Genomic DNA, 25,822 nt, shown 5'->3' on the forward strand with positions numbered 1-25,822 from the left:
ATCAAATCTGTTCATTTCAGTCAGAATGAATAATCATGTTTGTTCATGCACATTTTAAACTTTTTTTCACCATTTATTGGTGTTTTAGCATCTTATGGACCAGTGCTTTATCTCCTGAAATGCTAAAAGAAAGCTGTGTCACCATTACTAGAAATTGCCTAGATTGGCTTATCACTGAAAGAACAAAATGTGGAAGCTTTACTTTAATTTATAGTATTTCTGAATATTTAGCAGATGTGCCTTTTGGGTAGCAGAAAGGCCTGTCTGACCTTTCATTTTAATCACTGAAGGGATATTTCATGATTTGGTTCTAGCAAAGATCAGCTATTACAATTCTGGTGTGAAAGTTGATCTTCTGAGTGTGGGTTGTCTTTTTGTTCTTTTTTTTTCCTGGAAGGATATTGGTGAGGGGAAAGAATGAGAAAAATTCCATATAAAGAATTTTGTCTCCTCCTTTAGGATCTTTTCAGTTCTTCAGGTCTTGAGGTATGGACTTGTTACTATATTTATAGACTCCTGTAGCACTATGTAGCAAACTTCAAGGAAACAACTATAATTCTGTTTTACAGTTGTAGGAGTCTGCCTGTACCAATTAATACATTCATATTTTTCCTATTTACTTTTTTCTCATTGCTTCTTTTTGTATTTTGTGGGGTATTTTTCTGTGCTCTGGCTGTTCTTGAAGTTTGCTGTCATATGTGTCCCAGTGGCTGTTTTTCCCCCCTCTTACATTTTTAAAGTTTCCTCTTTGATTGCCAATAGAGTTTTGTGGCACAGATCAGATTTGTGGAGGCCAACAAATAAAATTACCCTTTGCTGCCTTTTGATTGGTTTTCATTCCATAGACTTGCAGCTCATCTAAAGAATGCACATGTGAAAACTATGGATGTTGGTAAAAGCATGGTGAGTTTTTAGTGTGTGTTGGAAAAAGCCATTACCTGGTCAGAGTGCTGAAGAGGAGACCTCCACCAGAGTTGGGTAACTGGGGAGTGAGGAGAGCAGAGGCACTTGGCATTGATGTTAGGCACAGCTTTTGGCTTTGAAAACAGAGATGTGTTCTGTAGTGTTATTTGAAATGGGCTATTAATAGATCCAGTTCTGCCCCTATTTCTTTCTCCAGTGGCAGATCTCTTAATTTCTGCAGACAGGTAACAATCCAGCATTTTCTAGAGGAAACACCTGCTACAGGATAGTTTGGACACCTGCAGTTTTTCTCAAGAGCATGGAATGTATGAAGGCAAATATTCTGATGCTTGTAACAAAGAATACTCCACACTGTTCATTGTGTTTAACTGCTCAGATTTCCTCCTAAATTCCTAGGCTTGTATAGCATAGAAAATTTTTACAAGTAGACCATAAATTCCATGCACTCAGATCACCTTGTTCATACAACCTGTTCATAAAACTTGCTTGTTAAACCGTTGGGAAGATTTAATAACTAAATAGGTGGCTGTTCCTTTGTAGAGCTGTGGCTTCAAAATACATTTCACAGTTTCAGGACTTTACTGGTGTAATTTTGATCCCTAGCATAAATGAAGAAGATGTCCAAGGTCTTCTAACCTCCCTAAGGTTCGGGGAGCAGTGAGAGGAAGGCTCACCTTGGGCTGGCTGCAGTGGTTCCTGTTCCAGCTGCTGTAGGTTTGGGTGTGCTTCCTGCCACCACTGCAGGGTTGTCTCAGCTGCTCCTGCAGCATTTGCTGAGAAGCTGCAAAGGTGTTAGTTTGAAAACAGAGACTATATGTAACCCAGCACTGATGTCCTCCCAGGTTATAAACTGAGGCCCTGTGTTTTGGTAGTAACTCTGTAGTTTCAAATCAATGTAACTTCACCCTCAAAAGAGAAGATTTCTTTCAGTTGTACCTTTCTAACATAGTCTTACTGTTTTGGAAAAAACCCTTGCTTGGAAGGGGAAAGGGAAAATTAGTTGATATTCTTTACACCAAGTTGGTAAGAGGAAAGTTGAACAGCCTCATTTCATCCTTAAAAATCTGAAATCTGGGGATTATGAACTATATGAATTATGATTTATAAACTGCTTTCCCATTAAAGATGGCAAAAATCTTTCCATGGGGAAGAGTTTGAACTGCATTTACATTGCTGGTTGAGACTTCCAGACAGACAGTATATGTAGTCACCTCCCAGGGCTGTTTGCAACATGGCAGAAGAGTTATTGCTTTGTCTGTCAACACTTCTTATCCTGTTCCTCCTTCTGCACTCTGGAGCAGTTAGCAGAAATTCTAGGGTGCTTGTGGTCTGAATATTTCTTCACAGTTAAGCAAATGTGCTGGTATTGATCAGGGAAGCAGTTAAAGCTTAAAAATATGTACGTTGCTGAAAATTGAACACAATTTTTTTTTTCTTACTGCATGTGGAAGCAAGAAAAGGCACTTCTATGTTCTTCTAAAACTGGTGAAATTTATAGGAGATTGAATTGAGCCGAGGATGGTTAGACTTTTTAAAATTACAACCTGTAACTAAATGTCAAAGAAATAGATTTTAGTGAATTCTGGAAAAATACTAAGGCAGGGCATGAAAAAGTGTCCCAGCTCTGTGTGACAGAACTGAGATGTTCACCAGGGAAAAGACAAGAAAAAATTGCTTTGATTCACATGAAAGGAGGCGAGATAGTTGAGCATTGAAACAAGTGAATGAAGGAGCTTGTGGAGTTGTCTTTGTTACTGGTAGATGAATGCATTAAGGATATGTTAAATGTAGCAGGCTGTCTGTGGCACTTCTTAAATTATAAGACTGGAGAGTAGTCTTAGAAACCTTCCTGATTTCCTTACTTTGCTGCTCTTGAAGCACCATGAGAAAAGAAACTGAGACGAGAAAGGGCTGTACAAGGTGACTCATCTGTCTGCTAAATCTTACATGGTGAGTGCAAAACTCTCTTTGTTTGCACTTTTCAGTCCTCTGCTGTGAGTGCCTGTAGTGTCCAGGGTGTCTGTGAGGGGGTTGAGGCCTTGTGGTGACTGCAGGTGGCTGTGCAGGTCCTCTCTCATCCCTTGGACCCAGCACAGGGCCCCCCATCCAGCGAGTGCTTTGGTGCAGACCCCAGTGTTGTAAAGGGGCCAGATGTGTGAGTCCTGCCTGTTGGGGGCCTGCGTTAACAGACTTGCTGTTGAGAAAGAATTGGTTTACATGTAAAACAGTAACTTTATTTTCTTAAAGTTATTTAAATGTTTAAAACGTCTGCATGTGTCTCTTAGGACTGTGCAGGGACAGGAGCTTGCCTGTTTAGCTGCAACGGTCCAGAAAGTTTCTGGCAACATCATCGCTCTAGTCTTCAGTTGGAACTTGTTGCCATCCAAAGTGGTTCAGCAGAAAGGACTGGACATGGAGGCCTACAAAGCCCTGTAGTCCTGCTGCCACTGCCCTCTCAAATCCTTCCAGCTCCCTCTCACATGGTCTCACTCTGGTGCCCATGCCAATTTTGTTATCGCTAGTTTTCCTGTATCTGTAAAGGTGTAAAATAAAACCAGGCTGATAAAAAACCAGTTTGGGGAACTTTCAGTGTTCACTGTGTTTCATTATAGTAGACTACTGCGTTTGCTGTATTTTACTTTATTTTTTTTATAGAAAACTTAGAAAAAGTTGCAATTACACACTGCAACTTCCTCTCCTTACAACAAGAAAGAGGAAGGTCAGTAATTTGTGCAGAAGTTCAATGTGTATTACCTGGTTTAGGGAGATCTAGTTAGCTACATTGCTTGGTTTTAAAAGGAGGAAAAGAGATCACTTGATCGGTCAGCAAGACCACATGACAAGCAGCTGAATGTAATTAGGTGGGGAGGGTGCTTGTGTGGGGCTGGCAGCTTCCTACATCCCTGCAAATGTTAGAGCTACTCATCTGAACTACGCTGTTTTGGTTTTGTTTTCTTTCTCTGCTGATACTACCTGTAGATGAGAAATGGCTCTTTTTGCATGACTATGGTATTCGAGACATCTGAGCTGTGTCAGGAAACTTGTCACTGAAACTCTCTTGGAAAAGTACAGATCTATTCACAGCTGTTAAGTATAGGTATGTAAACACTTTCTCTTTTTTATTCGTTTTCATAAGACTTATTGCATTGTTTTCCTTGAGCTGACTGTTGTGTGCCAGCTATTCTTCCATTAAGATCTTTGAAACAATGTCACTGTACTTTAACAAACTGCCTGGACTACTTTGATTTTGAGAGACAGTTCAGCATTGCTGCATCATCATGTTCTAGGGGGAAAAGTAAACTTACGGCTGGGGAGGACACTGGCTTATGGAATACATAGGCTTTGGCTTTAAATGACAGAACTGCAGCTTTTTTTGGTATGGATTTAGTAATTGCTTTTCACAAAAAAATCAATCAAATTTAAAGACAAACCAGGGTAAGTTTATTAATGAAATTAAATGACTGCAGTGACCAGTATCTAGATTGAGTAGCCATAAGGTGCCCATTCTGGTCCCAAGTCATCAGCCTACAGTTTGTTCTGTGTTAAGTCAAACTTGTTCTGCAGTTAGAAGGTGGAATTAGACCTCTGATAGTAAAGTGTGCTGTGCAAGTAACATTCATAATACTGAACAAAGTAATGCAATATTTTTCAATGTTGTAGTTCTTGAATTTTTTTCCCGCTCTATTTCTTGCTGTGTTCCCATCAGCATTTAAAGATAAATTATACTCAATAAAACAGTGCTTTACAATCGTGGTTTTTTTTTAACTGGGTTGTGCACCAACATGTTTGTTCTCATGTATACTAAATGGATGATAAAAGGAATAAAAGTGGTGTGTTGCACAGTCTGTTATTTTTAATTAGCAAAAGAAATTGAACAGCAAGGAACCATGAGAGCTCATCTAGTTCACATTCCATGTTCAATCATATAGTAATGAATTGAATCTTAAAATTAATTATGGTAAAAACAGTATGAGGGTGGGATGTTATTGCTGTGTTTTGTATCTCCTCTGGAAGAAACTCAAAATGTACATACCCATCTGACTAAGTCATTCCTTGTCACCCCAAGCATGAATTTGTAATCAGGCATCCTTTCTGGCTCATGTGTTTGCCAGCATTTTTCTAATCATGGACCAAAAATTCCAGTCTTTGTAGACTGTAAATAACCAAGAAGGAGTTGTTCAGAGAACAGAAACTTCTGTGGGAAGGTCACAAGGCTTTGCCAGGGTTTTAATTGATGTCTACCATAGATTATCTTAAGATGAGTTTTCTAGTCCTGATCATCCCCGGTTGACTTTTGTCTATGGAAAAGAAGTGAGAAATTAATAAATGTAGTTAAATAGATATGTGTTGCTGCTGTTTCTTTATAGTCATCCCCAACATATGAAAAGATTATATAAAATAACTGGGAAAAGGGATTTTTGTGAACATTGATGCTTGGCTTAGTGTTTTTGCTTTTTCTGTGCTGTGCTGGGCGGATTGGTTGTCATAGCTGCTTCATTGTAATTTATTGTTATATAAAGCTTTCAATTATTGCATTACATGTGCATTTTGAATGTGTGTTACAGAAACTAATTTCTAGCACATTTAGGTAGTGATTTCTAATAACCTAAGTTGCTTGAGAATTAAATATTGATAATGTTGAGATACTGTTGTACAGAGCAAAACAATATTCTACCACCCTTTCCCTCACCATACTGCAATGGGATTTCAGTATATTTGCATATTTCCAGCATGTCTTTTATTTACAGCACTCTCTTAAAATATCCTTAGAAATTGAGCCTGGTAAAAACAAACTGGGAATCTACTTCAGCTAGAGTTCTTCCAACGTGTCACTAACAATGGCATTAAAGAGAAATTGTAATTTTTTTTGCCTTTAGAAAAAAGACAAACCCACAAAAATTCTGAAACTGTACAAAACTTAAAACAATGAACTCAAAAAATCTTGAAAGCAGTTAATAGAAAAAGATCTGTGATGTATCCTAGTACAATGAGAGAAATAAGCTTTAGACAATGGGAAGGAGAAAAAGGAGTAACTTTTATTTGGTCTAAAATGTTTTACTTCATAACTAGGAAATAGTATAGCTCCTGCTTCTGAATTTTGTTTAAAAACTATGTGATAGGGATAAAATGTCTTTAAAAAAATCGGTTTTGATACACTGTGATACAACTGTTGATATAAACAGAAGCAAGCTGGGATCTTGGTGAGGAGGGAATCCTCTGGGAGTGAGTGGGTTGGGGTGTGTTATCATAGCTCCACTATAGGCACTGCAGCTGTACTGACTAGTGCAAACTGAGATTTTCTTTTTTCTCATACTTAATTTGCTTTTACTGGAATCTCATTACTGGATTCTTAGTTCCTTCTATAGTAAATCAGATGCATTGATTTAAAATCAAACCAAATGCTGCAAGCCAAACCTAGTCTATTAATAGAAGATGAAACAGCAGCACCTACTTTATTGAGTCTCTTCAAATAGAAACTCTTGTGGGACAATATCATTACATACTCCCTGTTTCTTGTGACTTGTACATAGATGAATAGGTTCTTTCATATCTGCTTACCCTTTATGTCCCATTCTTCATTTCAGAGGGTTGATGCCTTTCTCAGTCATAATGTAGAATGTAAAAAATTGCAAACTGTTATATGAAGTTGGTTTACCAGTTTGCATGAGATTTTTGGATTCTTCATAAGTATTCAGTGTTTATATTTGGAGTTAAGCCAAGACAGCAGAGTCTGTATCCACTGTGGTGTGATAACTACACACGCCTTTCCTTGACACAGTTTTCTACAGGGAATGTGCTCTGCTTGGATCAGTTAGAGCAGTCTGACTGGCAATTTATTTTCTTTGCGTAACTTTATATATTTTTTTCTGGAACTTGGGTCACAGAGGTGGTTGTTCTGTAATCCTGCTGCTGCTAAGCCATTTATTAGCTATAGCAGAACCATTCTGAATTTTAATTGAAGACTTCTGAGGGGAGAGGTAGGAAATTGCCTGTTACTTGCAGGTCAGTTAAAGTGAAACTATGCTATGTCTGCAGGAAATGTTATGAAAGAATTTAGGAAGGCATCTACAGCAGGAAAAGCTGGCAACAGCTGCCAGGTTACAGCAGGGCTGTTACTCTACAGCCATCTTGGGGCCCTCCCTGCACCTGGAAATAACTAAAAGGAATAGTATGGGCATACTGTGGCATTACACTTTGTGCTGCTTTTTGCTTTCCTTGTAGGGCTCATACATGACAAGAATGAGTATAAGAAATTCTAGTTTGCTGTGCTGTTTATCTGAGCAGTCTTTGCTGTATATCAGGATTTAGCTATTATTCATGCTTTAATATGGGATTCTGATCAGAGCAGTGAGATAAATAGTGTTGGCAACTCAGGTTGAAAAACAGCAGCCTTTTTTGAATGGAAGCTTTGTGTTGTGCAGTTCAGCCTGCTTAATCGGTGCTTCTTTTGAATTATGCCCTCCCTGAGGCTCTAGAAAAGAAACTGTGCTAGGAAATGAATTGAAGCAAACCTTTTGCCAAAGCACTGTCTGGGTATTTTGGCAAACTGCAGGACCTCAGTAGAAAGCTTGGGCAGTGTTAATACCTACTGCAGTTCTGGAGCTGTTCAAGTGAAGATTTGGTGAAAGTAGAGGGTTGGTTTTCAATTCTTGAAAAAAACCCACCCAAAACCTGTAGTTTTGGCTTTGCTTCGTTGGAAGAGTTCAAGTGACACTTCTGAGCCACAGGCATACTCGAAATGGCTGTCTTGCTGTCACAGATGAAGATTTCTGTGAAGATTTCTGTTTTGCTGTCACACATCAGTAACTTCCTGAATAGAACAGGTTGTGGCCTATTAAATACCGCCTATTTCAGGCAGAAGTGGTGTTTTATTATGTAATGGACAAGTTCAGTTATGCCCAGAGTATTGTCAGCAAGTTATTTCTAACCTTTCCATAGCATTTATGAAACATGGAAGTGTCACATATGCTTATGATTTCCAGACATGTTTACTAAAAAATCCTGCCCAGTACTGGCTGAAAATCTCTCTCTCAGACTGTAGCTATTACAGACTCTGAAATCAAAGGCTCAGTTTCTTTTTGAGACCTCTTAGGGGCAGATTATTCACAACTGACACCCATCTCTCAAATTCTTTGAAGTGTCATGCTGCCAGCCTGCAGTGGTCTGACTGTCCCCACACGGCAGCGTGATGTGGGGTAGGCCCAGTGAGCTTGGCACCTGCAAGGTGGTTTTTAAAAGTTTGGGAGAAGTGAATGCTAGCTGTGACCCTCAGTTTTATCCATCTGGATAGGATACATCCTTCCCTCTCTGTCCATGTGTACCACTTCCCTGCTTAGCATCTCTGACTCTCCTGTGACACTGGATTGGAAATTACAGAGTAGAAGGAATAACCTTTTCCAGTTGCTGGACAGGGTTTTTCTTAACTGACAGTATCCCTTTCTTTCCCAAAGATAACTACAAACTTATTTTGTCCTTTTGGCTAGATCCATTTAAGAAACCCCTCTGATTAAATATTTGCACAAATAACTTTTTATTATTCCTAAAGTCATGCCTGATATCTATAGACTATAGACTTTTTCCACTCATTAGAAATGGATATGGGTTAGTTGTTCAGTCAGTAACTTTTGATGATCAGTAAGTTTTCTGGGGAACAGGATGTTTTCACTGGTTGTTGGAAGTGTGATCTGACACATCAGTCCTTCTCTAAAAGGCCTTGTGGTCAGCTGTTTTCAGAATAAGTTCTGAGGGACCTAAAAATCTTTGGTCATCTAAGTAATGAGAAAACATTTAACTTGCTGAGAAATAAATAGCAAAACCAAAATGTAAGAAATCCTCTATACTGTGACTAGTTATGTTATAGTTAGGAAAGACCACAATATTCCAGAAAAGCAATAATGCTAAAGAATGATAGCAGCTGCCAAAAAAAAGAGTAAGTTTTGTTGCATCTTCCAATCGAAAACCAGGGTTAGCAAGGAACAGAGTTTACCTCCTATGAAAAACAAAAGAAGCCGATATTTCCCAATCCGAAGGATGAAAAGGTGGATTAAATTCTGCACTGAAATTCTTTCCTGCCTCACCCCTTTGTAAGCTCACCCACGTCACATTAGATGAATGATGCAGTTTTATAGCCCCATTTGTATCGTCGTGTGGGCTTCACTTCCTAACAATCACTAGGAGGTATCTTCAGGTTGTCTGTTGCCTGACCTCCTCCACTGACTTTTAATTGACCTAATCATGATAACTTATTTTTGCCAGATTATGTCCCTCTAATGTAGCTTGTGTCTTGTACCCTTCGTAAGCTTTGTCAGTGTGACCTCTTGAAGAATTATTTTTTGTGTTCCAGGTATCTGGTCTATGAGATGAGGTGGAAGGTAACTGAGAACTTCCCTGTTCTGAAGGAGAAATATATATGTTATTTTTCTTAAAGAAGCTGTAAATATTTTCTTCTGGCTATTTACAGTGTGTGCTTTAATGGGCTTAAACGAAGAAGCTGGCCTGAGAAATAGATGTTGCAACCTACTGCAACAGGAGTATCTGCACGTTTGCCTTGAGATGCTGCTTCATTCATATTCTACCTGCACATATGAAACTGCTTCCTTTTTCAGTTTTTAGATTTTTAACCTTTTTCCTTTTATTCCTCTTATTCTGCTTTTTCATGTGTTCATTTAGTCTAGCTGTCTGCTGGAGGTTTTTACCTCCTGGAAAACTAAATCATTCCTTAAAAGAAAGACTCAATACTATGTAATCCATATTATCTTCCCCTTTATCCTTCAGTGGCTATTTCTGAGGGCAGAAATAGAAGTTTACTCTTTTTTCTGACCCTTCTGGAGTTGAAAGTGTTGCTGAATGAGTAGGTGGTCAAACTCCTGGATATTTCTCTCCAGCTTTGTGGGTAAATCCTCATGGCTCCTGTTTTGTCTCAAAGAGTTGGAAACTGTAAATCAGTGTAGGACTGTCATTCATAATTCCTTGCTGTCAAGAGCAGGTGCAGTGCAGTGATATGTTACAAATGTTAAGGTTAGGCTGTGAGTAAGCAGGGAGGTGGGTCCCAAAGTGGTCAGAATTGTCACATTAAGGAAGGATGCTGGGCATCACTCCGAATTTCCTGTTTTTAAGTCAGTGGAAAAGCGTGGCATGTTAACTTGTAAGCCATTGTGGCTTAATGTATTCATTAGAGAAAGAATTGAATGGTTGAGATGGAGCAAGTAGTATGGAACTGTTTAAAACGAATTTAAAAATTCTTGCTTTATTTTGCCCAGTGTATTCTGGAATTTATTTGCATTATACAGATGTTTGCTTCACTGCTCTGACTTGAAAGCAGCTTCTGATGAGAGTGCAAAGAGGTAACTCATGAGGCAAAAGCTCTTGTTCCCAGGAGGGGTACAGGTCCTCCGAGAGAGTTCAACTGCTTCCATCACATACCATTGCAACTCTTTATTTATCTACAGTATTTTCTTACCATGAAGCATGAAGATGTTAGAAACTGATGAGGGAATAGAGAGGATGCTGTGCTTTTTACAGAGAAATTGAAACCACACAGAGATCTGTATGGGGAGTGTTGGACTATCATCTGCAGCGTTCCTGGGTTTATTTTTCATTTTTTTCCAGTTTTGTGCTGCTTTTCATTCCTTTATGTAACGGAGCCATTCTTTGAAATCCAGCCTTCTTTTTGTTGGTTTGGTGATGCTGAAATGCAAATACAGTTGCAAAACTAAATGTTTTTTCATTTCCTTTCTTCTCCATTCCTGGTTTCCCCTGGTTTTCTGGAAACAAAATCCAGAACCTGCTGTTTCCTTGCCCGGCCTGTTGTGCAAGGTTCTTACCTCATCTGCAAACCTGTTGCTTCCCTTTTGTGCCCCCTTTCTGGGTGGGATCATGATTTTATGCCTGGCATCTCCCATTATAACTCATTCTCACAGTGCTTTGTGTGCCTGTCAGTTCTTCTTGCCTCTGAAAAATGCTGCAGTTGCAGTGATGCTGACAAATGGTCATAGAGCACCTTCTGCCAAGTTACAGTGACATCAGCATTTGGAGCCTAAAACCTCACAGCCTAATTTTTTTGTACCTATTTTTGCAGACTCCTGTATGTACCTTGAGCACCCTTAAAATTACTTAGATCTTTCCGAGAAAGAGACAATCTTTAGGCATTGATCCTGCAGTTCCTCTACAGGTGAAACTAAAATGATCGTAACAGTAAAATGTCAGGTAAAGCAATTGAGAGTAACCAAAAGATGAATGCTTAGAGCACCTGAAACTCTTCCTCTCGTTTGTGAGAGGAAGGGCTATGTTCCTTCTTGTTATTTATGTTACAGAAAAGCCCCAGAAGCCGCAGAAAGTGTCATTTTGGCCAAAACTAAAGCAAGCCAGGTCATATGTTTTCCTAAGAAAACAAAACCAGTGCAGCTCAGAACATTTCAGTGAAGTGCTTATTTATTAACTCTCTTCCACCAGCAGAGAAGTTACTTGAGTTAATAAAAATTATTGTCATCATTTGCTTATATTACATTTGTACATATCTGGCAGCTTTTAACAAAAGGCGCTTCTGATGAAGCGTTGACTAAGCAGGAACATGATTTAACTCTGTCCCTGGCAAGTGTCTGGTGCTGACCAGTTCTTCAAGCATTAAGGTGCTGCTGGAGCCTTAGAGCAGGGTGAGGCCGTTCTCTGTGCTCACCCACGCTGGGCAAGAATGTGGTTACTGCTTTGCTGGAGTGTCAGGGGAGTGCTGGTGTGACAGGATTAGTGAACTTACAGGTCCAGATCACTTTCTCAGTTCTTCTGCTGTGACAGATGAAGTGACACATAAAACAGCTGTTGAAGTTGTTCTAAGGTTGTGTAGTGCCTGGGTGAAAAATTTTTGTAGTATGAATTTATGTGCACTTGCAGAATGATCAAATCTGTCCGAATGCATTATTGCCATATGCTTGTATTTACACAATATCCACTGAGAGATGTGCAGTATCTTCCTTTTCTGTCTGTGTGGGATTTGCCCAATGCCCATGTCAACCCTCTAGTCACAAGCCTGCAAGCCTCTACAGCAAGGAAACAGCAGTTTACATTAAAGACTGCTGTATCCTCCTCCCACCTGAGATAAAGGATGTAGAGCTGTGAGTGGAACTGAACAGGTGTGATCCATATAATCCAGCATTAATGCATTTTTGTATGAAGACCCTTGTTAGGAAGGAATGGTGTAATTGTATTAAGGTGTGTGGGTGGTTTCGCAGAAACTTTAGATCTGCTCCTGGGAAGGCCCTGCACAAATCCCTCTTGAAATGCTGTTTGCCCCTAGGAATAAATGGGACATGTGAACTGTGTAATTGCTTCCCAGCCCTGCTGTCAGGCAGCGCCCTCCTTAGACACAGAGACATGAGGCACACCTCCTTATCTCTGAGCACCCTCAGCTCCGTGCAAACAGGTGACACGTAAGCCTCCTGGCTGTGTGCTCAAGAGGTGGTGCTAGAAAAATACTCCTACTGAAAGTAATATCTCCAGTGTGCTAACTATTCCTATAGCAGAGTTTGGGGTAAGTGGTATACCTTACTTTAAATTAATGTGCTTGAGGACTGTCTGGTTAGGGACATACACTGTATCTGTGTACATGTTTCTATTTGCAGCTCAGTGCCTTTTTTTTTTTTCTTTTACTTATGTTTTAATTTACTCATCTCTTTTACCTTCCTCCTTTTTCCTTCTCTTCATCAGCTCAGTAGCAGCACAGGAGTTGCATGTTCTGTGTTAAGGCCAGTTCAGGAAGCATATATTCCCTGTTCCCATACTGCATGGGGGAAATCCTGCATGCCAAGCCAATTTCCTTAATTCATACAGGAGCAATACTGCCATAGTCTGGAATGTTTTATCACACAGTAGAGTTGTGATATTTGTGCCCTGGAGGAAAAAATATGAGCCTGTTAACGTTGATGCCTGTCAATGTGAGAGTATCTCGGACTAGGAAATCCAGGGAACAAGAGGAGCACTTGCTTTGCTCAGTGTCCCTTTTTAATAAGCCACAGCCTGGATGTGTGTGTATGTGGAGGCTCCAGAGCAGCAGCTGTACAGGCACAGCTGTGTGGGTCCTGTCAGCAATGGAAAAGGCCAGTGGAGTTTTTCCAGCACTTGCTCATAGTTCTTGTCCATCTGCATGCCAAGCAAAGTGCAAAGCCAGAGCTGAATGGGATTTAAGGAGGGATTTACAGCAGGCAAAACTGTGGAGGGCTTGATGTGGAGCTTAAAACTGTGTGTCCATTTGTGATTTTTATTTTTTTTAACCAAGGGGTTCTTAGGCTTTTGAGGAAGATTTGGGCATGATTTTCTTTTGGTGACCTGATGAATTCTGATCGTATCATCAATTTTCTCTGAATCTTCTACATGCTCTCCTGATATGCAAGGTACAGGAATGTGGAAGGAAAAACTGGAAAGCATGGAACTATAAGGCTTAATTAAAAAAAAAAACAAAATCAAAATTGGAAGAAAAAGGTGGGATGGGGTTTTAGTAACAGGGCCATGACTTTTAAAAACTTCACAGCAGTTTTTGCTATAAAGGTACTTTGCTGGGAATATATTCTTATTTCTGTTATGTGGAGCTGGATGTGTCTGGACATTAGGACTGCAGGTCTCGGAAGAAGAGGGTGGAGATCACTTTTTAAATATTTGTACAGGGAGGAGGACAAGGCTTGAAACTGCTATGAAAATAGCTCTTTGCATGTCTCCAAGGATAGGTTAACTGTGCAGGGTTTCACAAGAACCACTCCCTGGAGATATTTGAATAATAGATTGACATTATAGGGTGCAGTGAGAGGTGTGTGCATTTCAAAAGCCAAAGGAGAAAATTTCCTTTTCAAGCAAATCCTTTAGAAGGCATTTTTATGCCCTTCCTGTGAAGGGCTCCTGGTCTTCTGTCTGTCCTCTGGAAATTGTATTTGTAACCAGCCATAGGGAGTATTGAGGTTTAAGTGGGCTGAATGATGGGGCATGTTTGGACAAGCAGACATTACAAATCAGATATGACACTAGGAATACCTTTAGGTTTTACTTCCCCAAGGTCTAACCTTGATCTTTCTGTTTTGGCCAGAGCTTTAACCCAGCCCGGTCCAGTGGAAGGGTGCAGCTGAAACACAACAGTTCCCTACAGCTCCATGTAAGAGCTGTAGTGCCTTTCCTTCCTCTGTAAGGTCTTGCACAGGGTGCATGATAAATTAGCTTTCTTATGACATTAAATTAGCAGGGATTAGGTGGCACTATCATTTGTACTTTTTATTAAAAATATGTTCTGTATACCTACAGTTAGCTAACACAATACCAACAAGCCAAGGCAAATACCTCTGTACAGGTGGGATAGCACAGTAAAAGGCTGGAAGGTAGCTTGTCTTTGTATAATATACTGGCCCTGAGATTTAAGTTTTTTAAAGCAGCAATTAATTTAGGGATATCAAAGCTGAAAGAACACATGCTTAAGTAGAGGTTGAGCTTACACAGCTCTTTGCCCTTGGAGAACATCTGAGGGCAAAGGAAACACCATGTAAGAGATGGAAGTCTAAATCAAATGCAGTCTTTAGAAAAAAACCTTATTTGTTTATTTTTTAAACTATTTTTCCCTTTCTTCTAGTGCATTTCAATGAAAAGACTTTGTAGACCAAGGTTTGCAGTCTGGTTTTAACCTCTTTTTCCTTCCCCAGCAGGGGACAGGATTTAAAAAATGAAACAAAACCCTCAAAATCACTTTTGCTGATACATGTGAGTCTGTCTAATGGATTGGGTTTTTTAATTTCTTCTAAAAGTACTCTTATGGCAGTGTGGCTACCTGTTTAACTTGCTTACTTGAACATACTGCTCCTTCAGCCCTGTGTGGTGGATGCAGGCCTGCATTGTGGTGAATTTGTGTGAAAAGCTCACTGATAACTATTCCTGCAGCGTTTACTCTTTCAGTCTTCTGCTCTATTGCAAAACTTTGGTTAAAACATGACAAGGGAAGTGAATTAGCTGGCTGTGGTGTAGTAGTGAGTGTGACCTCTGTCACCTAAAACTCCTTTCCTGCAAGGTTTTACTGGTATTGATGGCATACTTTAAAATATGCCTGGGCTGGGGAAAGAGAGACTTCAGCCCTGAAAAAGGAAAAAAAGTGTCAGATGCTTTCCACTGACTCTTTGGTTGGAGAGTATCTGGGGTAAATCTGACTGTGGTCTGCATTTGACTGTAGTATTCAAGAAATGAATTGGTGTTTTGCCATTGATGCAAACTACTGCAGTGTTTTACTTGAAATGAATAACTTTATCTAGTTCAAGCTACAAGTAGTTCCAAAAATACTTATTTACGGTTGAAACAGCAGATTTTACTCTTTTAAAATTTTATGTCATCATCTAATTTTTTCTATTTTGGTTTGTCACAATTTTCATCCTTCATAAAAGGCAATTTTATGCCAATTTTATGTTGCTTTATGAATGGTTATTTTAGGCTTATCTTTTTGTGTTCTTGTCTTTGAACATGAGAGAAGGCAACTCTCTACTGTTTGTTTTGGGGGAGGAGAGGCTCAGTAGCTACTCAACAGGAAAGTGCCAATGCACTCATATCAGCCTTTGTAGTACACGTGAAATTTGCCAGGGACTTTTGTTACACGTTCCAGCTGTTCCTTCATGTAGATCAGACTACACATAATATGGTTATTTTTTCAAAGGTGCAAAAAGGAAAAAGAGAAATTTCTTAAATGTGTGTGAACCATGGAAAAAATGTATGTGTTGTTTGGTGGCAATTCAGGATCAAGATTTAGTTTGAATGATTAACTAGCATCATGATAAAAACTTTGAAAATTGTTCCTTGAAGCCAAACAACCCAAGAGCAAGAAAAAGCTTTTTCAAGACTGAAAAATAGCTATTAGTAGAAAATTATTGTAATTTTCATTTCAATATAGTGGGCAGTCTCAAAAAATGTAGGAGTTTTTTGTATATTAATAATGCCACAGTGAGAGTGAGGCCAGAATTGCATTGCTGGTATGTTTAAGTAGCTTTTACAAGCTTCCATGCAGATTAAAATCAGTTCTACAGTTCATGTTCCAGATATCTTGAATACTTTGACCTTGATTTTCAGTCTTTCCCGAAGAAGGTAGAATTTTGTTGTCTTCTCTTTCGAGTAAGAGGAATGTAATAAAATTAAAGATGCACTTTTTCAGTCACAGCTGAATTTGCTGTTGGATTGGTGTAATTGAGAGTTTAAGGTGAAGCCAGTGTAAAGGAGTACAGAACTTGTCTCACTGCTCGATGCTTTGTAGTTCAAATAGTGATTTGTATTTTAAACATTTGTCAAAAGAAGCCCTGGCAGAGCTGGTGACTAACTCATCCTTTTTGCTTTGCTTTTTAAGGTGCCTCCTGAATTCTCACTATGTCTGATGGGGACTATGATTACCTCATAAAATTTCTAGCACTGGGTGATTCTGGAGTAGGAAAGACCAGCCTTCTTTACCAGTATACAGATGGCAAGTTTAACTCCAAATTTATCACAACGGTGGGCATTGACTTCCGGGAAAAGAGAGTGGTGAGTTTTCACAAAGAATGTGTTATTTGAAAATGGTCTCTATTTGTTAAAAATCAGACCTGCCCATCCCTGTATGTAGGCATGTAATCCATAGTTCCTGTGTACTTAATCTTGTGACATGGTAAAGACCTCATGTTACCTGGTTGTTTTTGAGTGTACAGACCCATTTCCCCAAAAGTTAAAGAAGAGCTGATTCTAAGAAACCACTTCATTCTGTTCAGCAGGTGTTGATGGGAGTGTCTACTCCATGAATTGTGCACATAATACCTGGAGTAGCACTTCTATTGTTGAACTCCCTCCGCAAGGAAGAAATGAGCTGTAGTAAAAATGCTTTTTCCTGTGTGTGAACTGGAAATGGCCAGTGAACAAAGGCTGTAATGTTGATTTTAAAACCATTTTACAATGTGGATGGAACAGGATAGCATGATACATGCTGATGATTTGGCTTCCTAAATAGTCACCACTACCAGAGAAGAACTGTCAAAAATAAGGTTTTGGGGTTTTTTTTAACCTGAGTTGTTATTAAACTAAGAAAATGTACTTTTGATATAAAGCTGAGCAATGTGTTATGATAACCATCTGGATGCTGGTCCTTACTGCTCTGGAAAGTGGAGTTGGCACAAGTTGTTTTTTCATTCTTCTGTACAAGTATTAAATGCCTGATGATTTCCCAAGTGCCCAGAAATCTGGATGGTGCAGGAGGCATTGTGCAGACTGGCTTTTGATGCCTGACATACACAACAGTCATGCAAAGAGTAACTATCTTGATGAAAATGCCAAGCTGATCTCTTGAATAAGTCAGTGTTCCTTCTGTGGGATAGTAAACATGATGTGTTTGCTTGATCAGCATATTTGATAACTCAGGATAAGATTTAGGTTTCATAGCCTGAATTTTATAATCCACAAATTCAGCAAGATTATGTATCTTTAAAGATATGTTTGTAACTCTAGTAGTCTTAGATACAATGGCAGTTGAAGGTAAAGAATATGACCTATCATGAAGGTTCCTAAGCAAGAAATGAATCTATTTTTATCTGATCCTTCCAAGATTAAGAGATGCCCTTATTTATATTTTCATGCTGAGTAAACTCTTCAGCTTTTATTATTATCATGCAATTTCTGCTTTATAAGCTGTGATATGAAAACTCTACCCTCAACAATTTCTCAGCAATCTTTTGGCAGCTAAGAAGAGATGTCATTATCTCCATGAGTCAGTTTGCTAATGAGGTTCTGCTGGTGGCAGAAATACATTGCCAGATTGCATTGTTGCTTTCTTATATTTTCATTTGAACATTATACAAGATAATAGTAAAAAACCCCATAAAATCCAAATATAAAATTAATCTTATCTCATGGCTGCTCTAAATATCTGTCTGGAGGCCATAGTCTATTGGAGACTGCTTTTCCAATTCACTTTTACCCTTATTTTTAAATATTAAATTGGATGCAGAATTAAAATGTAACATATTCCTTTTTTTCTTATAAAGCAAAGGGATTGAGTTGTAGTTGGGATCTTTGCATTTTGTTGCATTTAATGACTTCAAACATCAGTTATTTTGTGTTCTGTAGCAGCTGGACTGGTAACAAATTTACCTTTTATAGGTGTATAGACCCAATGGGCCGGATGGTGTTGGAGGCAGAGGACAGAGAATACATCTTCAGCTCTGGGACACTGCAGGGCAGGAAAGGTATGACTGGAGATGGGAACCTGTGCTTGCTGTAACAGTGGTGGAAAGTTTCCTATGAATACTTATTAAATTATGACTATAATTTACAACTGCAGAACATGAAAACTGTAATTCTTGCTTTTTTGTCTTTTGGAAACTTTCAGTTAACTTTTTTCATGGCCAGTATAGACGCTTTTAAAGCTTTTCTTTGTCAAGTTTTTCTTAAATTTCTGTAAATCTGTTGAGGGCTTGGGAAAGTTAGACAGGTAAAATCATCTCAAAGAATTCTTTTCTATTTGCCTATTAAAAGACTAGAATCCTCGTGGTTGTTAGTCTTAAAATGAAGGACTGATGTGTTTAGGGGATAAATTTCTGTTCAAAGTTAGAATTTCATTATTATTTTAATCTCTGACTCTTGATCAAGGCATGCTTTATAGTAGAAGACTTAGTCTAAAGCTCTCACTCTCTAGTCTCTTTGACTCCTTAGGCCTTGATTAGGCCACGGTAATGTTAGCAATTCCTGTTACACAGTCCCTGCATCAGCAAAACAGTTATGAATATTTCATTCTACTTAATTCAGTCTTGAGTTACCTCAGTTTTATGACTGTATGCAATTATGTTTTTAAAGTAACTTGTCAGATGAGCCAACTAATTTCACTTTGCTGGTCTAGGTTTCGTAGCTTGACAACGGCTTTCTTCAGAGATGCCATGGGGTTTCTGCTACTCTTTGATCTGACAAACGAGCAAAGCTTTCTGAATGTCAGGAACTGGATAAGTATGGCTTTTTTTTTTTCTTTCTTTGCATGGGTGGGGAGTGGTTGTGTTTGTAAATGTGGAGTTTCACTGAGAAACAGAACATAAAACACTGGTTTTTGTCGCTTTCTCAGTAAAAGAATGTAAATGTTACATTCATAATTGTAATAGCTGCTAGTAATGGCTTCTAGGGTTTACCTGAAATTCAGCTTTGCCTACCAAACTTGAATCTTAACCTATATGAAAGCAGGTTGAGAGAACATCATAGCCCTGGCTCTGATGCTGTTCAGTAATTTAAGAGTGTGGAAAGCCTATGCAAAACTCTTATTTTGACTCACCTGAAGCTTTGTCAACAAAACTTAACGGAAGGCAAATGTTACTGGTCTTGTATATGTAGGCAAAGAGGTTCCTGTACTGCATCATCCATAAGGAGAGGGAACTATATCCTTTCCTGGCAGCTCACTGGAGATACTTAGTGAGCATAACTCCTTAATCTGCAAATACACAAGTTTCTGGGCTAAATTTGTCAGGCTTCTGTTTTTCTGGATTTTTCACTGGGTAGGTGGTAGTGGGTGCCCAGCTGTTCCCTGGCTCCTCAGAGCAGTAGCAGAAGTGCTGTGAGCTAACAGAGAACATACTTGGCTTGTGGTGGTGTTCTGAGTGAGCTCTGAGTTCTGTTGTGACCCCTGTTCATGTTGGTGCTCTTAGGTCAGCTACAAATGCACGCGTATTGTGAAAACCCTGACATTGTGTTATGTGGAAACAAGAGTGATCTGGAAGACCAGAGGATGGTGAAAGAAGAAGAGGCTAAAGAACTTGCAGAAAAATATGGGTAAGTAACTTCTTTCCAATTATTGCTGCCTTTAAAAGCAGAATGAAATGTTTTCTGTAATGCTTTTTTCTGCGTACTGAAAGATTGCTGTGAGAATAAGCATTTTAGGATGTTTAACTGGCTGGTATATCTTTTTTTTTTCTGTCAGAGATTAATGTGTTCTGCATTGCTAAAAAATAAATACTTAGTATTGCAATAATATTGCACTGGAGATTGGTTAATCTTCTTTCCTTGGCAGTAAACAAAATAAATTTTCACAGACATTCTAGAAAAGAGATAGAATTTAGGTAGAGAGGCAGGTGAATAATGGGTTCTTAGCTCGTGCCTGTGCTGAGGCATCTGCACTCTCACAGGCTCCCAGGGAGTCTGAAAACTGAGTCAGAAAGCAGGAAGACAGGGTAGCCTTGCCCTTCCCCTTCCCTACAGGCACAGGTCATGTGTCCCTGAAGAAATATGTGAAATCTTTGTTCCTACGAAATATTAATAACCCCATAGTACTTTTATACCCCTTAACTCTTTCATGGGGCTCATCTCTGGATTACATTTGCATTTTGCTATGAATCAGAAATGCACTTCTGAAGGAAATCTTCTGATGCTTTTATTGTGGTTTGATTCACATGGTGGAGCAGCTTTCTGGCACATGAATTGGATTCCTTCTCAGCTGAAAAGTGAACTACATGATGTGGTCCAACCAGTAATCTGTGTTCAGTCTGGAGGAATAGATGAGAACTGCTCCACAGAAAAGCCCACAAAACATGCATGGTGTGAGCACTGGCTCCTCAGTGCAAACTGCCTTGTTCTGCAGCTCTTCTCCTGTTGTGTCATGCTGGTTCCATGCTTAATGTGACTGTTTCTTAATCTCTTTATATGTGACTTCTGGAAATAATTGATGGAATATTTGTCTTTGTGGCTGAAAATGCCAACTTAATTTAGGAATAGGGAGCTAAAAGTCAAGGTTGTGGATCACATCCAGTCCGTAGGCAGTTATGAAGTTCTCTGCCCTGTAGAGGTGAGCCAGGATAGCTGCTAGGAGTCATTCTCTCCTGAGGGGAACCAAGATAAATCCTGCTGCAGTGAACAGTTTTCTGGTAACAAAAGTGTGAGTATCCCTTTTCTGTGAAGGGCCTTGTACTCTTAAGTGATGTATTCAAAAATGATTGCAGCAGACCTACAGACTGAGACAGTAAGATATTTCTGACCACTCACTGAGTCTTGCAAGTTAAGGAAGAAATACTGAAAATTCTGAAGCGATGATCTCAGTTTCCTGGGCAGTAACACCAATGTAGCTGCTGTAGCCCCTCACTGTGGGGACCACTAAGTGCAGCTGGTCACAGCCTTTGAAACTGCCATCCTGATCCACAACAGTAATGAAAATGAGCAATGTATTTTCAATAACAAGGTGCCAGAAACTTTTGTTTACAAAGACATAGGTGGTCTGAGCACTGAGATTTTATGTAAGAAAGTTTAGAGTTAGGATGTTAGCAGAAGAAACAGTCACCTTTTGCAGTGATAAGGTACCACACTGTGAGTCTTTACTGCCTTGCCTGCAGAGGAACAGCCATACCAGCATTCCCCCTCTTGCAATGACTCCAGAGCTGATGTGTATAGAAATCAGAAAGGAGAACACTTAATGCACACGAGGACATAGAAAATAATTGCATCTCTTCCAGGGAACAGAGCTTAAAAAAACAGACCTCAGGAGCATAATTCATACTGACCAGTGCCTCTGTAAATTTTGGACTCCATTAAAGCTTACCCTTCTGCCCTACTTACAAAGTCAGCCACTTCATTAATTTCTTTTGCATTTCAGACCAGAGCACTTAAAATCACACAAAGGCTGTCACTGCTGCTCCACAGCAGAAAGACACTGAGTATGTGGCAGTAACCTGTATGGTTTTGTTCTCCTGTGAGTATAAACTGTGTGATGTAAGTTTGTATTTTCTGTCTTCTGCAGAATACCATACTTTGAAACCAGTGCAGCTAATGGGAATAATGTAAGCAAAGCCATTGAAACTCTGCTTGACCTCATTATGAAGCGCATGGAACGGTGTGTGGATAAATCCTGGATCCCTGAAGGGGTGGTGCGTTCCAACGGGCACAGCTCTACAGAACAACTCAATGAGGAGCAAGAAAAAGGCAAATGTGGCTGTTAGCCCAGTTACAATTAAGTTTAATATGTATGATATAGTACAGTTGCAGCTTAACTGTTTAACTTATGGACAAATCACATTGTGTAGTTATTTAATGAGCTCTGTTAATTCTTGATACTAATTTTTGTTTTCTGCCTCTCAACCAACTTTGGCCTTTGCTTGCAAGGTATGCAGTTTATTAGTGGTGGGACAGAGGATTAGTTTGGTGTAGCACTGGATATTCCTCTACTTCTGTGCTTTGGAGAAAAGGGAAGGAAAGGAATTTTCATTACCAAATTCGGAAACATCTCTATGGGCAACGAGAAAGGGTAGGGTTATGAACTGAAGGGTTTTATTTGCCCTCTGAAAGCTCCAGTAACTACACAGACTAGGCCTTTAGATTAGATACTGTGACAGCCTTTGGTCTCTACTAACAGCAAGCTTACCAACATGGTTCTTGGTTTTGAACAGAAACATTTAATCATTTCACCAATCAGTAACAATCTTAAAGAGCAAATCCTGTGTTTTTCACAAAAGCTTGTGAGTAGTTTCTCCTTGCTGTCTCAAACCATCAGTTTTTAGTGATGAAAACCAAAAGAAAGCTATTCAATGCAGAGTAAAAAAATCCAGAGTAGCACAGGGGTGCTCATGGAGAGCACTTGGGGTATGTCATGTACTTGAACATGTAAACTACAACTGTACTATATAAAGTGTATCCAACGCAGCCTGTGAGACCTCCTGACAGCATTTGAATTTCTAGAACACGCAGCTACATATATTTATGTGTAAGTGGCATAACTGTGCATCTGTTATGTTTCTTTTATATTACCATTCATGTTTTAACAGGAATGTAGGCCAGCTTACATGTCAGCAAAATTTCATCAGAGCTGGTGCTTTGCACTGAATTTGTTTTACCAAATGCAGATTCAGAATGTTTCTTCAAATTTGGATTGAAAAATGAATGATGATTTGTCTTCTGGTGAGATGCAGCTAAGATACTAGTTCTGTAGATCAGTATTTCTATAAATTTATAATGCTCATTTTATTCTGCCAACCTTTGTGTCCTGTACATCTTGGTTATCATATATTCATTTGTGGCTCGTTCATTTCCTTTAGGTTGTATTTAAAAAAGAATAGAGTTGCTTTTCTTTCCCCCCCCCTACAGATCGTATAAATGTCAGTTTTGGTTTCAGTGGATCATGTTACTCTGACCATTTTTATTTATTCATACAACCTAAGAAAGAATCAGTGTTTTTTGGGTCTTTTTTCCAGTTTGATTTATGAGATGTGCCTACCATACTGATTTCTATCCTGGCAGAGGTTGTATAACTGTAAAGTATTGCCAATTAAAGTCATAACATGCCAAATTGAGTCTCGTTAAAGACTTTCCACAGCAGTTTGTTTACAAAACTCCAAAGGTATTGCTTCTTTAGAAATTATGTATTTATTTATTTAAATGTTCTAAGTACTGCAATTTCAGGCAAGTATTAATACCACTTATGAACATGAATTGCAACATAACAAATTTTATGAAGGAAGGACCAAAAATGTTTCTAGAATAGGAGTTAAGAAAAAAATATATATTTGATGTAGCCTCTGGTTATATTGATTAATACAAGAATAAGTGTTAAAACTTGGTTCTTAAAATATTTTACGCAGGAATGCGTTGTTCTTTAACAAACACAACATGTAAATATTAAATTTTTATCACAACCTACACAGAATATTTTAAAAGTGCAATATAATTTGACTGCTCTGGAGCTAGGACAGAGATAAAAGCAATTTATATATGATTATAGGGTTTGTTTTTTTTCTACTGCACAATACCAAGATTCTAAAACGCTTGTGGACCGGGGTTACTGTAGTTGAACTCAGAGTGCCTTTTGAAGTTACCATCATGTCTCTGACCAGTAGAGCAACAAACTCTACTGTAGGACACAATACATTTCAATGTACTTCAGTGTCTGAATTTCTTTTAATGTAACTCTTTGCTTTTCAGAGGGTTACAGTGGAACTTTGTCATGCATTAACTTTAATGGGAGTTTTTGTGCTTATGCTCCATCCAGTACCTGAAAACTTTAAGGATTATTGCAACCAACTACTGAGCTAAGTGGCTACTGAAATGGTGTAAAAATATTTCCTTTTGAATACTTATGTTTAAATTGGATATTAAATATTAAATACTGGAACTGTCATATTTTTGTCATGCCTGTTATTTGTAGCTATTTACAAAGAGAGTCTACATAAAATTGCTTTGATGTCAGCCTTTGAAATGTGTCATGAGATTTATCTGTTTGAATTATTGTGTGGCAGAACTTTTTTCCCTTTTAAACTCTCATGAGAAATCATGGTAATGTTTCCTGACAGTAAATTACACTATTCTTATTAGTCTAGTACTGGTTTTAAAAAACAAAGAAACAAGAATTCTTATGTGATGAGAAACTGTTATTTCAAGAAAAGTTGCTTCCATCCAGCGTCCAATGAAAACATTGATGTGTAATGGAACAAAGTTTTGGAAAGGATTTCCCTTATGTTTCATTGCCTCAAGATTTCTTATTAATATCAAATAGTTAAACGTTCCTGATCTGAACTTTGCCAGCATTGTTGAAGAGAGCTGTGACATTTCCTGTTGTCTCGGTTCAGTGTCAGTCTGTCCCTCTGCACTGTCCCTGTGTGTTGTGGGGTTTTTTAGTTCAAATGCATCCACATTCTGTGCTGTGGCCGATGTGCTTCCTGATATTCTGCTCTTGCACTGACCAAACCAGTCAGATGTGGGCCTGATGGGTCCTGGGAGATGCCAGAAGGAGCTCAAACCCACAGAAGGCAATAGAGGTGTCAGTTCTGTACTCATAAGACATTTAGAATGCTGCCAGTCTGTGCATGCTGCATGTTCAGAGCAAAGGGAATCAACCAATACATTTTGTAAAATCTATTGCTTCTACAAAGGTAAGCGCCTGATTTTTCAGAATTACTGCTTCCATCAAGAGCAGTGTGTATTTCCAGGTAGGTTATGATGTCCTGGAGGACACTGCTGCTATTCAAATGTTCCTTGACAGGCAAGAGAATGAGCTGAACTAAACAATTTTAAATTTAAAAGAGGCAAGTTTGACTTGGTATTCTGTCTGGGCTGGAATAACCCCATGCAGTAGCACTAGCTGAAAAAACATTTTTCAGGAAAGGAGTGGGCATCCTGTTCCAAAGCAGGCTGACCAAAAGCCAGAAGTGTGCCACTGTGGCAGAGAGGACCAACTGCATCTGGGGCTGCACTAGTAAAATGAAGGCACCAGGTTGGTGCAGATCAGAGCTTTGCTATGAGTTTAAGGTATTGGGTTGAGATGTTTGGTGAAACAATTCTTGCTGTAGTACTCTTGTGTCAAAAATCAAACAAATAAGCTGCTGTTTTTCAGCTGGATACCCAGTTTTGTCTGTGAGTAACTAGTAATGGAGTAAAGTACATATTCTTTTTTTATAACTAATCTGAACTCTGGCTTCAGCAACCTTCCATCTATATTGCCTTTTAGATCGGAAGAAGCACTTCAAATTGACAACAGAATGGCTTGTACTTGAAGAGGAGATTAGTGCCTTGATGTGAAAAAAGGAGCTGAGGTGGAAAAGTAATATCACTGTGCTCTCACATCCCATCTGTCTGCTGAAGGTGTTGGTGACAGTCTGTAATCCACATTGTTTAATTTGTAGAAGCCACCAAAGACTTCACAATACAGTACTCTGCCAGGAAAAAGCTGTCTTTGGTGAAATAAATACAGCCCATGGGGAAAAAAAGTCACAGAGGCAGGAAACTCAAAGTAATCAAACTGGAAAAGGAGGATTTCTATTGCATATGCCAAAGCACAGCAGCCCTGGACATAAGCAAACTTTTTTACTCTTTGGATTTGCCTCTAGCTGTAAACTTGGTGTCTTCATAGCTTCCCTCATAAAATTGCGTTTTGTGTGTGCCTTTAGTCTTTCCTCTTATCATCTGGGTTGCCATCCTCTGTCAC

General features: G+C 39.0%; 1 protein-coding gene across 6 annotated transcripts in view; it reads left to right on the plus strand.

Annotated features, from left to right (window-relative positions):
• Window positions 1–24,019, plus strand: part of RAB27A (RAB27A, member RAS oncogene family) — a 32,907-nt gene extending 8,888 nt beyond the window's left edge. For 3 of the 6 annotated variants that reach the window (XM_051797220.1, XM_051797219.1, XM_051797217.1), the window contains 5 exons: window positions 16,271–16,443; window positions 18,046–18,131; window positions 18,782–18,885; window positions 19,572–19,695; window positions 21,650–24,019. In XM_051797220.1, the coding sequence (XP_051653180.1) occupies window positions 16,291–16,443; window positions 18,046–18,131; window positions 18,782–18,885; window positions 19,572–19,695; window positions 21,650–21,848 (666 nt within the window). In that variant the 5' untranslated portion in view covers window positions 16,271–16,290 and the 3' untranslated portion in view covers window positions 21,849–24,019. Of the gene's footprint in view, window positions 1–3,547; window positions 4,022–12,347; window positions 12,449–16,270; window positions 16,444–18,045; window positions 18,132–18,781; window positions 18,886–19,571; window positions 19,696–21,649 lie in introns of those variants that run through there. The other 3 variants (XM_051797215.1, XM_051797218.1, XM_051797221.1) reach the window with 3 other exon arrangements.
• Window positions 24,020–25,822: the final 1,803 nt, after the last annotated feature.

Source organism: Manacus candei, unplaced genomic scaffold, assembly GCF_025592945.1.
Source record: "Manacus candei isolate 608988 ecotype Guabito, Panama unplaced genomic scaffold, ASM2559294v1 h1tg000046l, whole genome shotgun sequence".
NCBI classification, from domain to species: Eukaryota; Metazoa; Chordata; class Aves; order Passeriformes; family Pipridae; genus Manacus; species Manacus candei.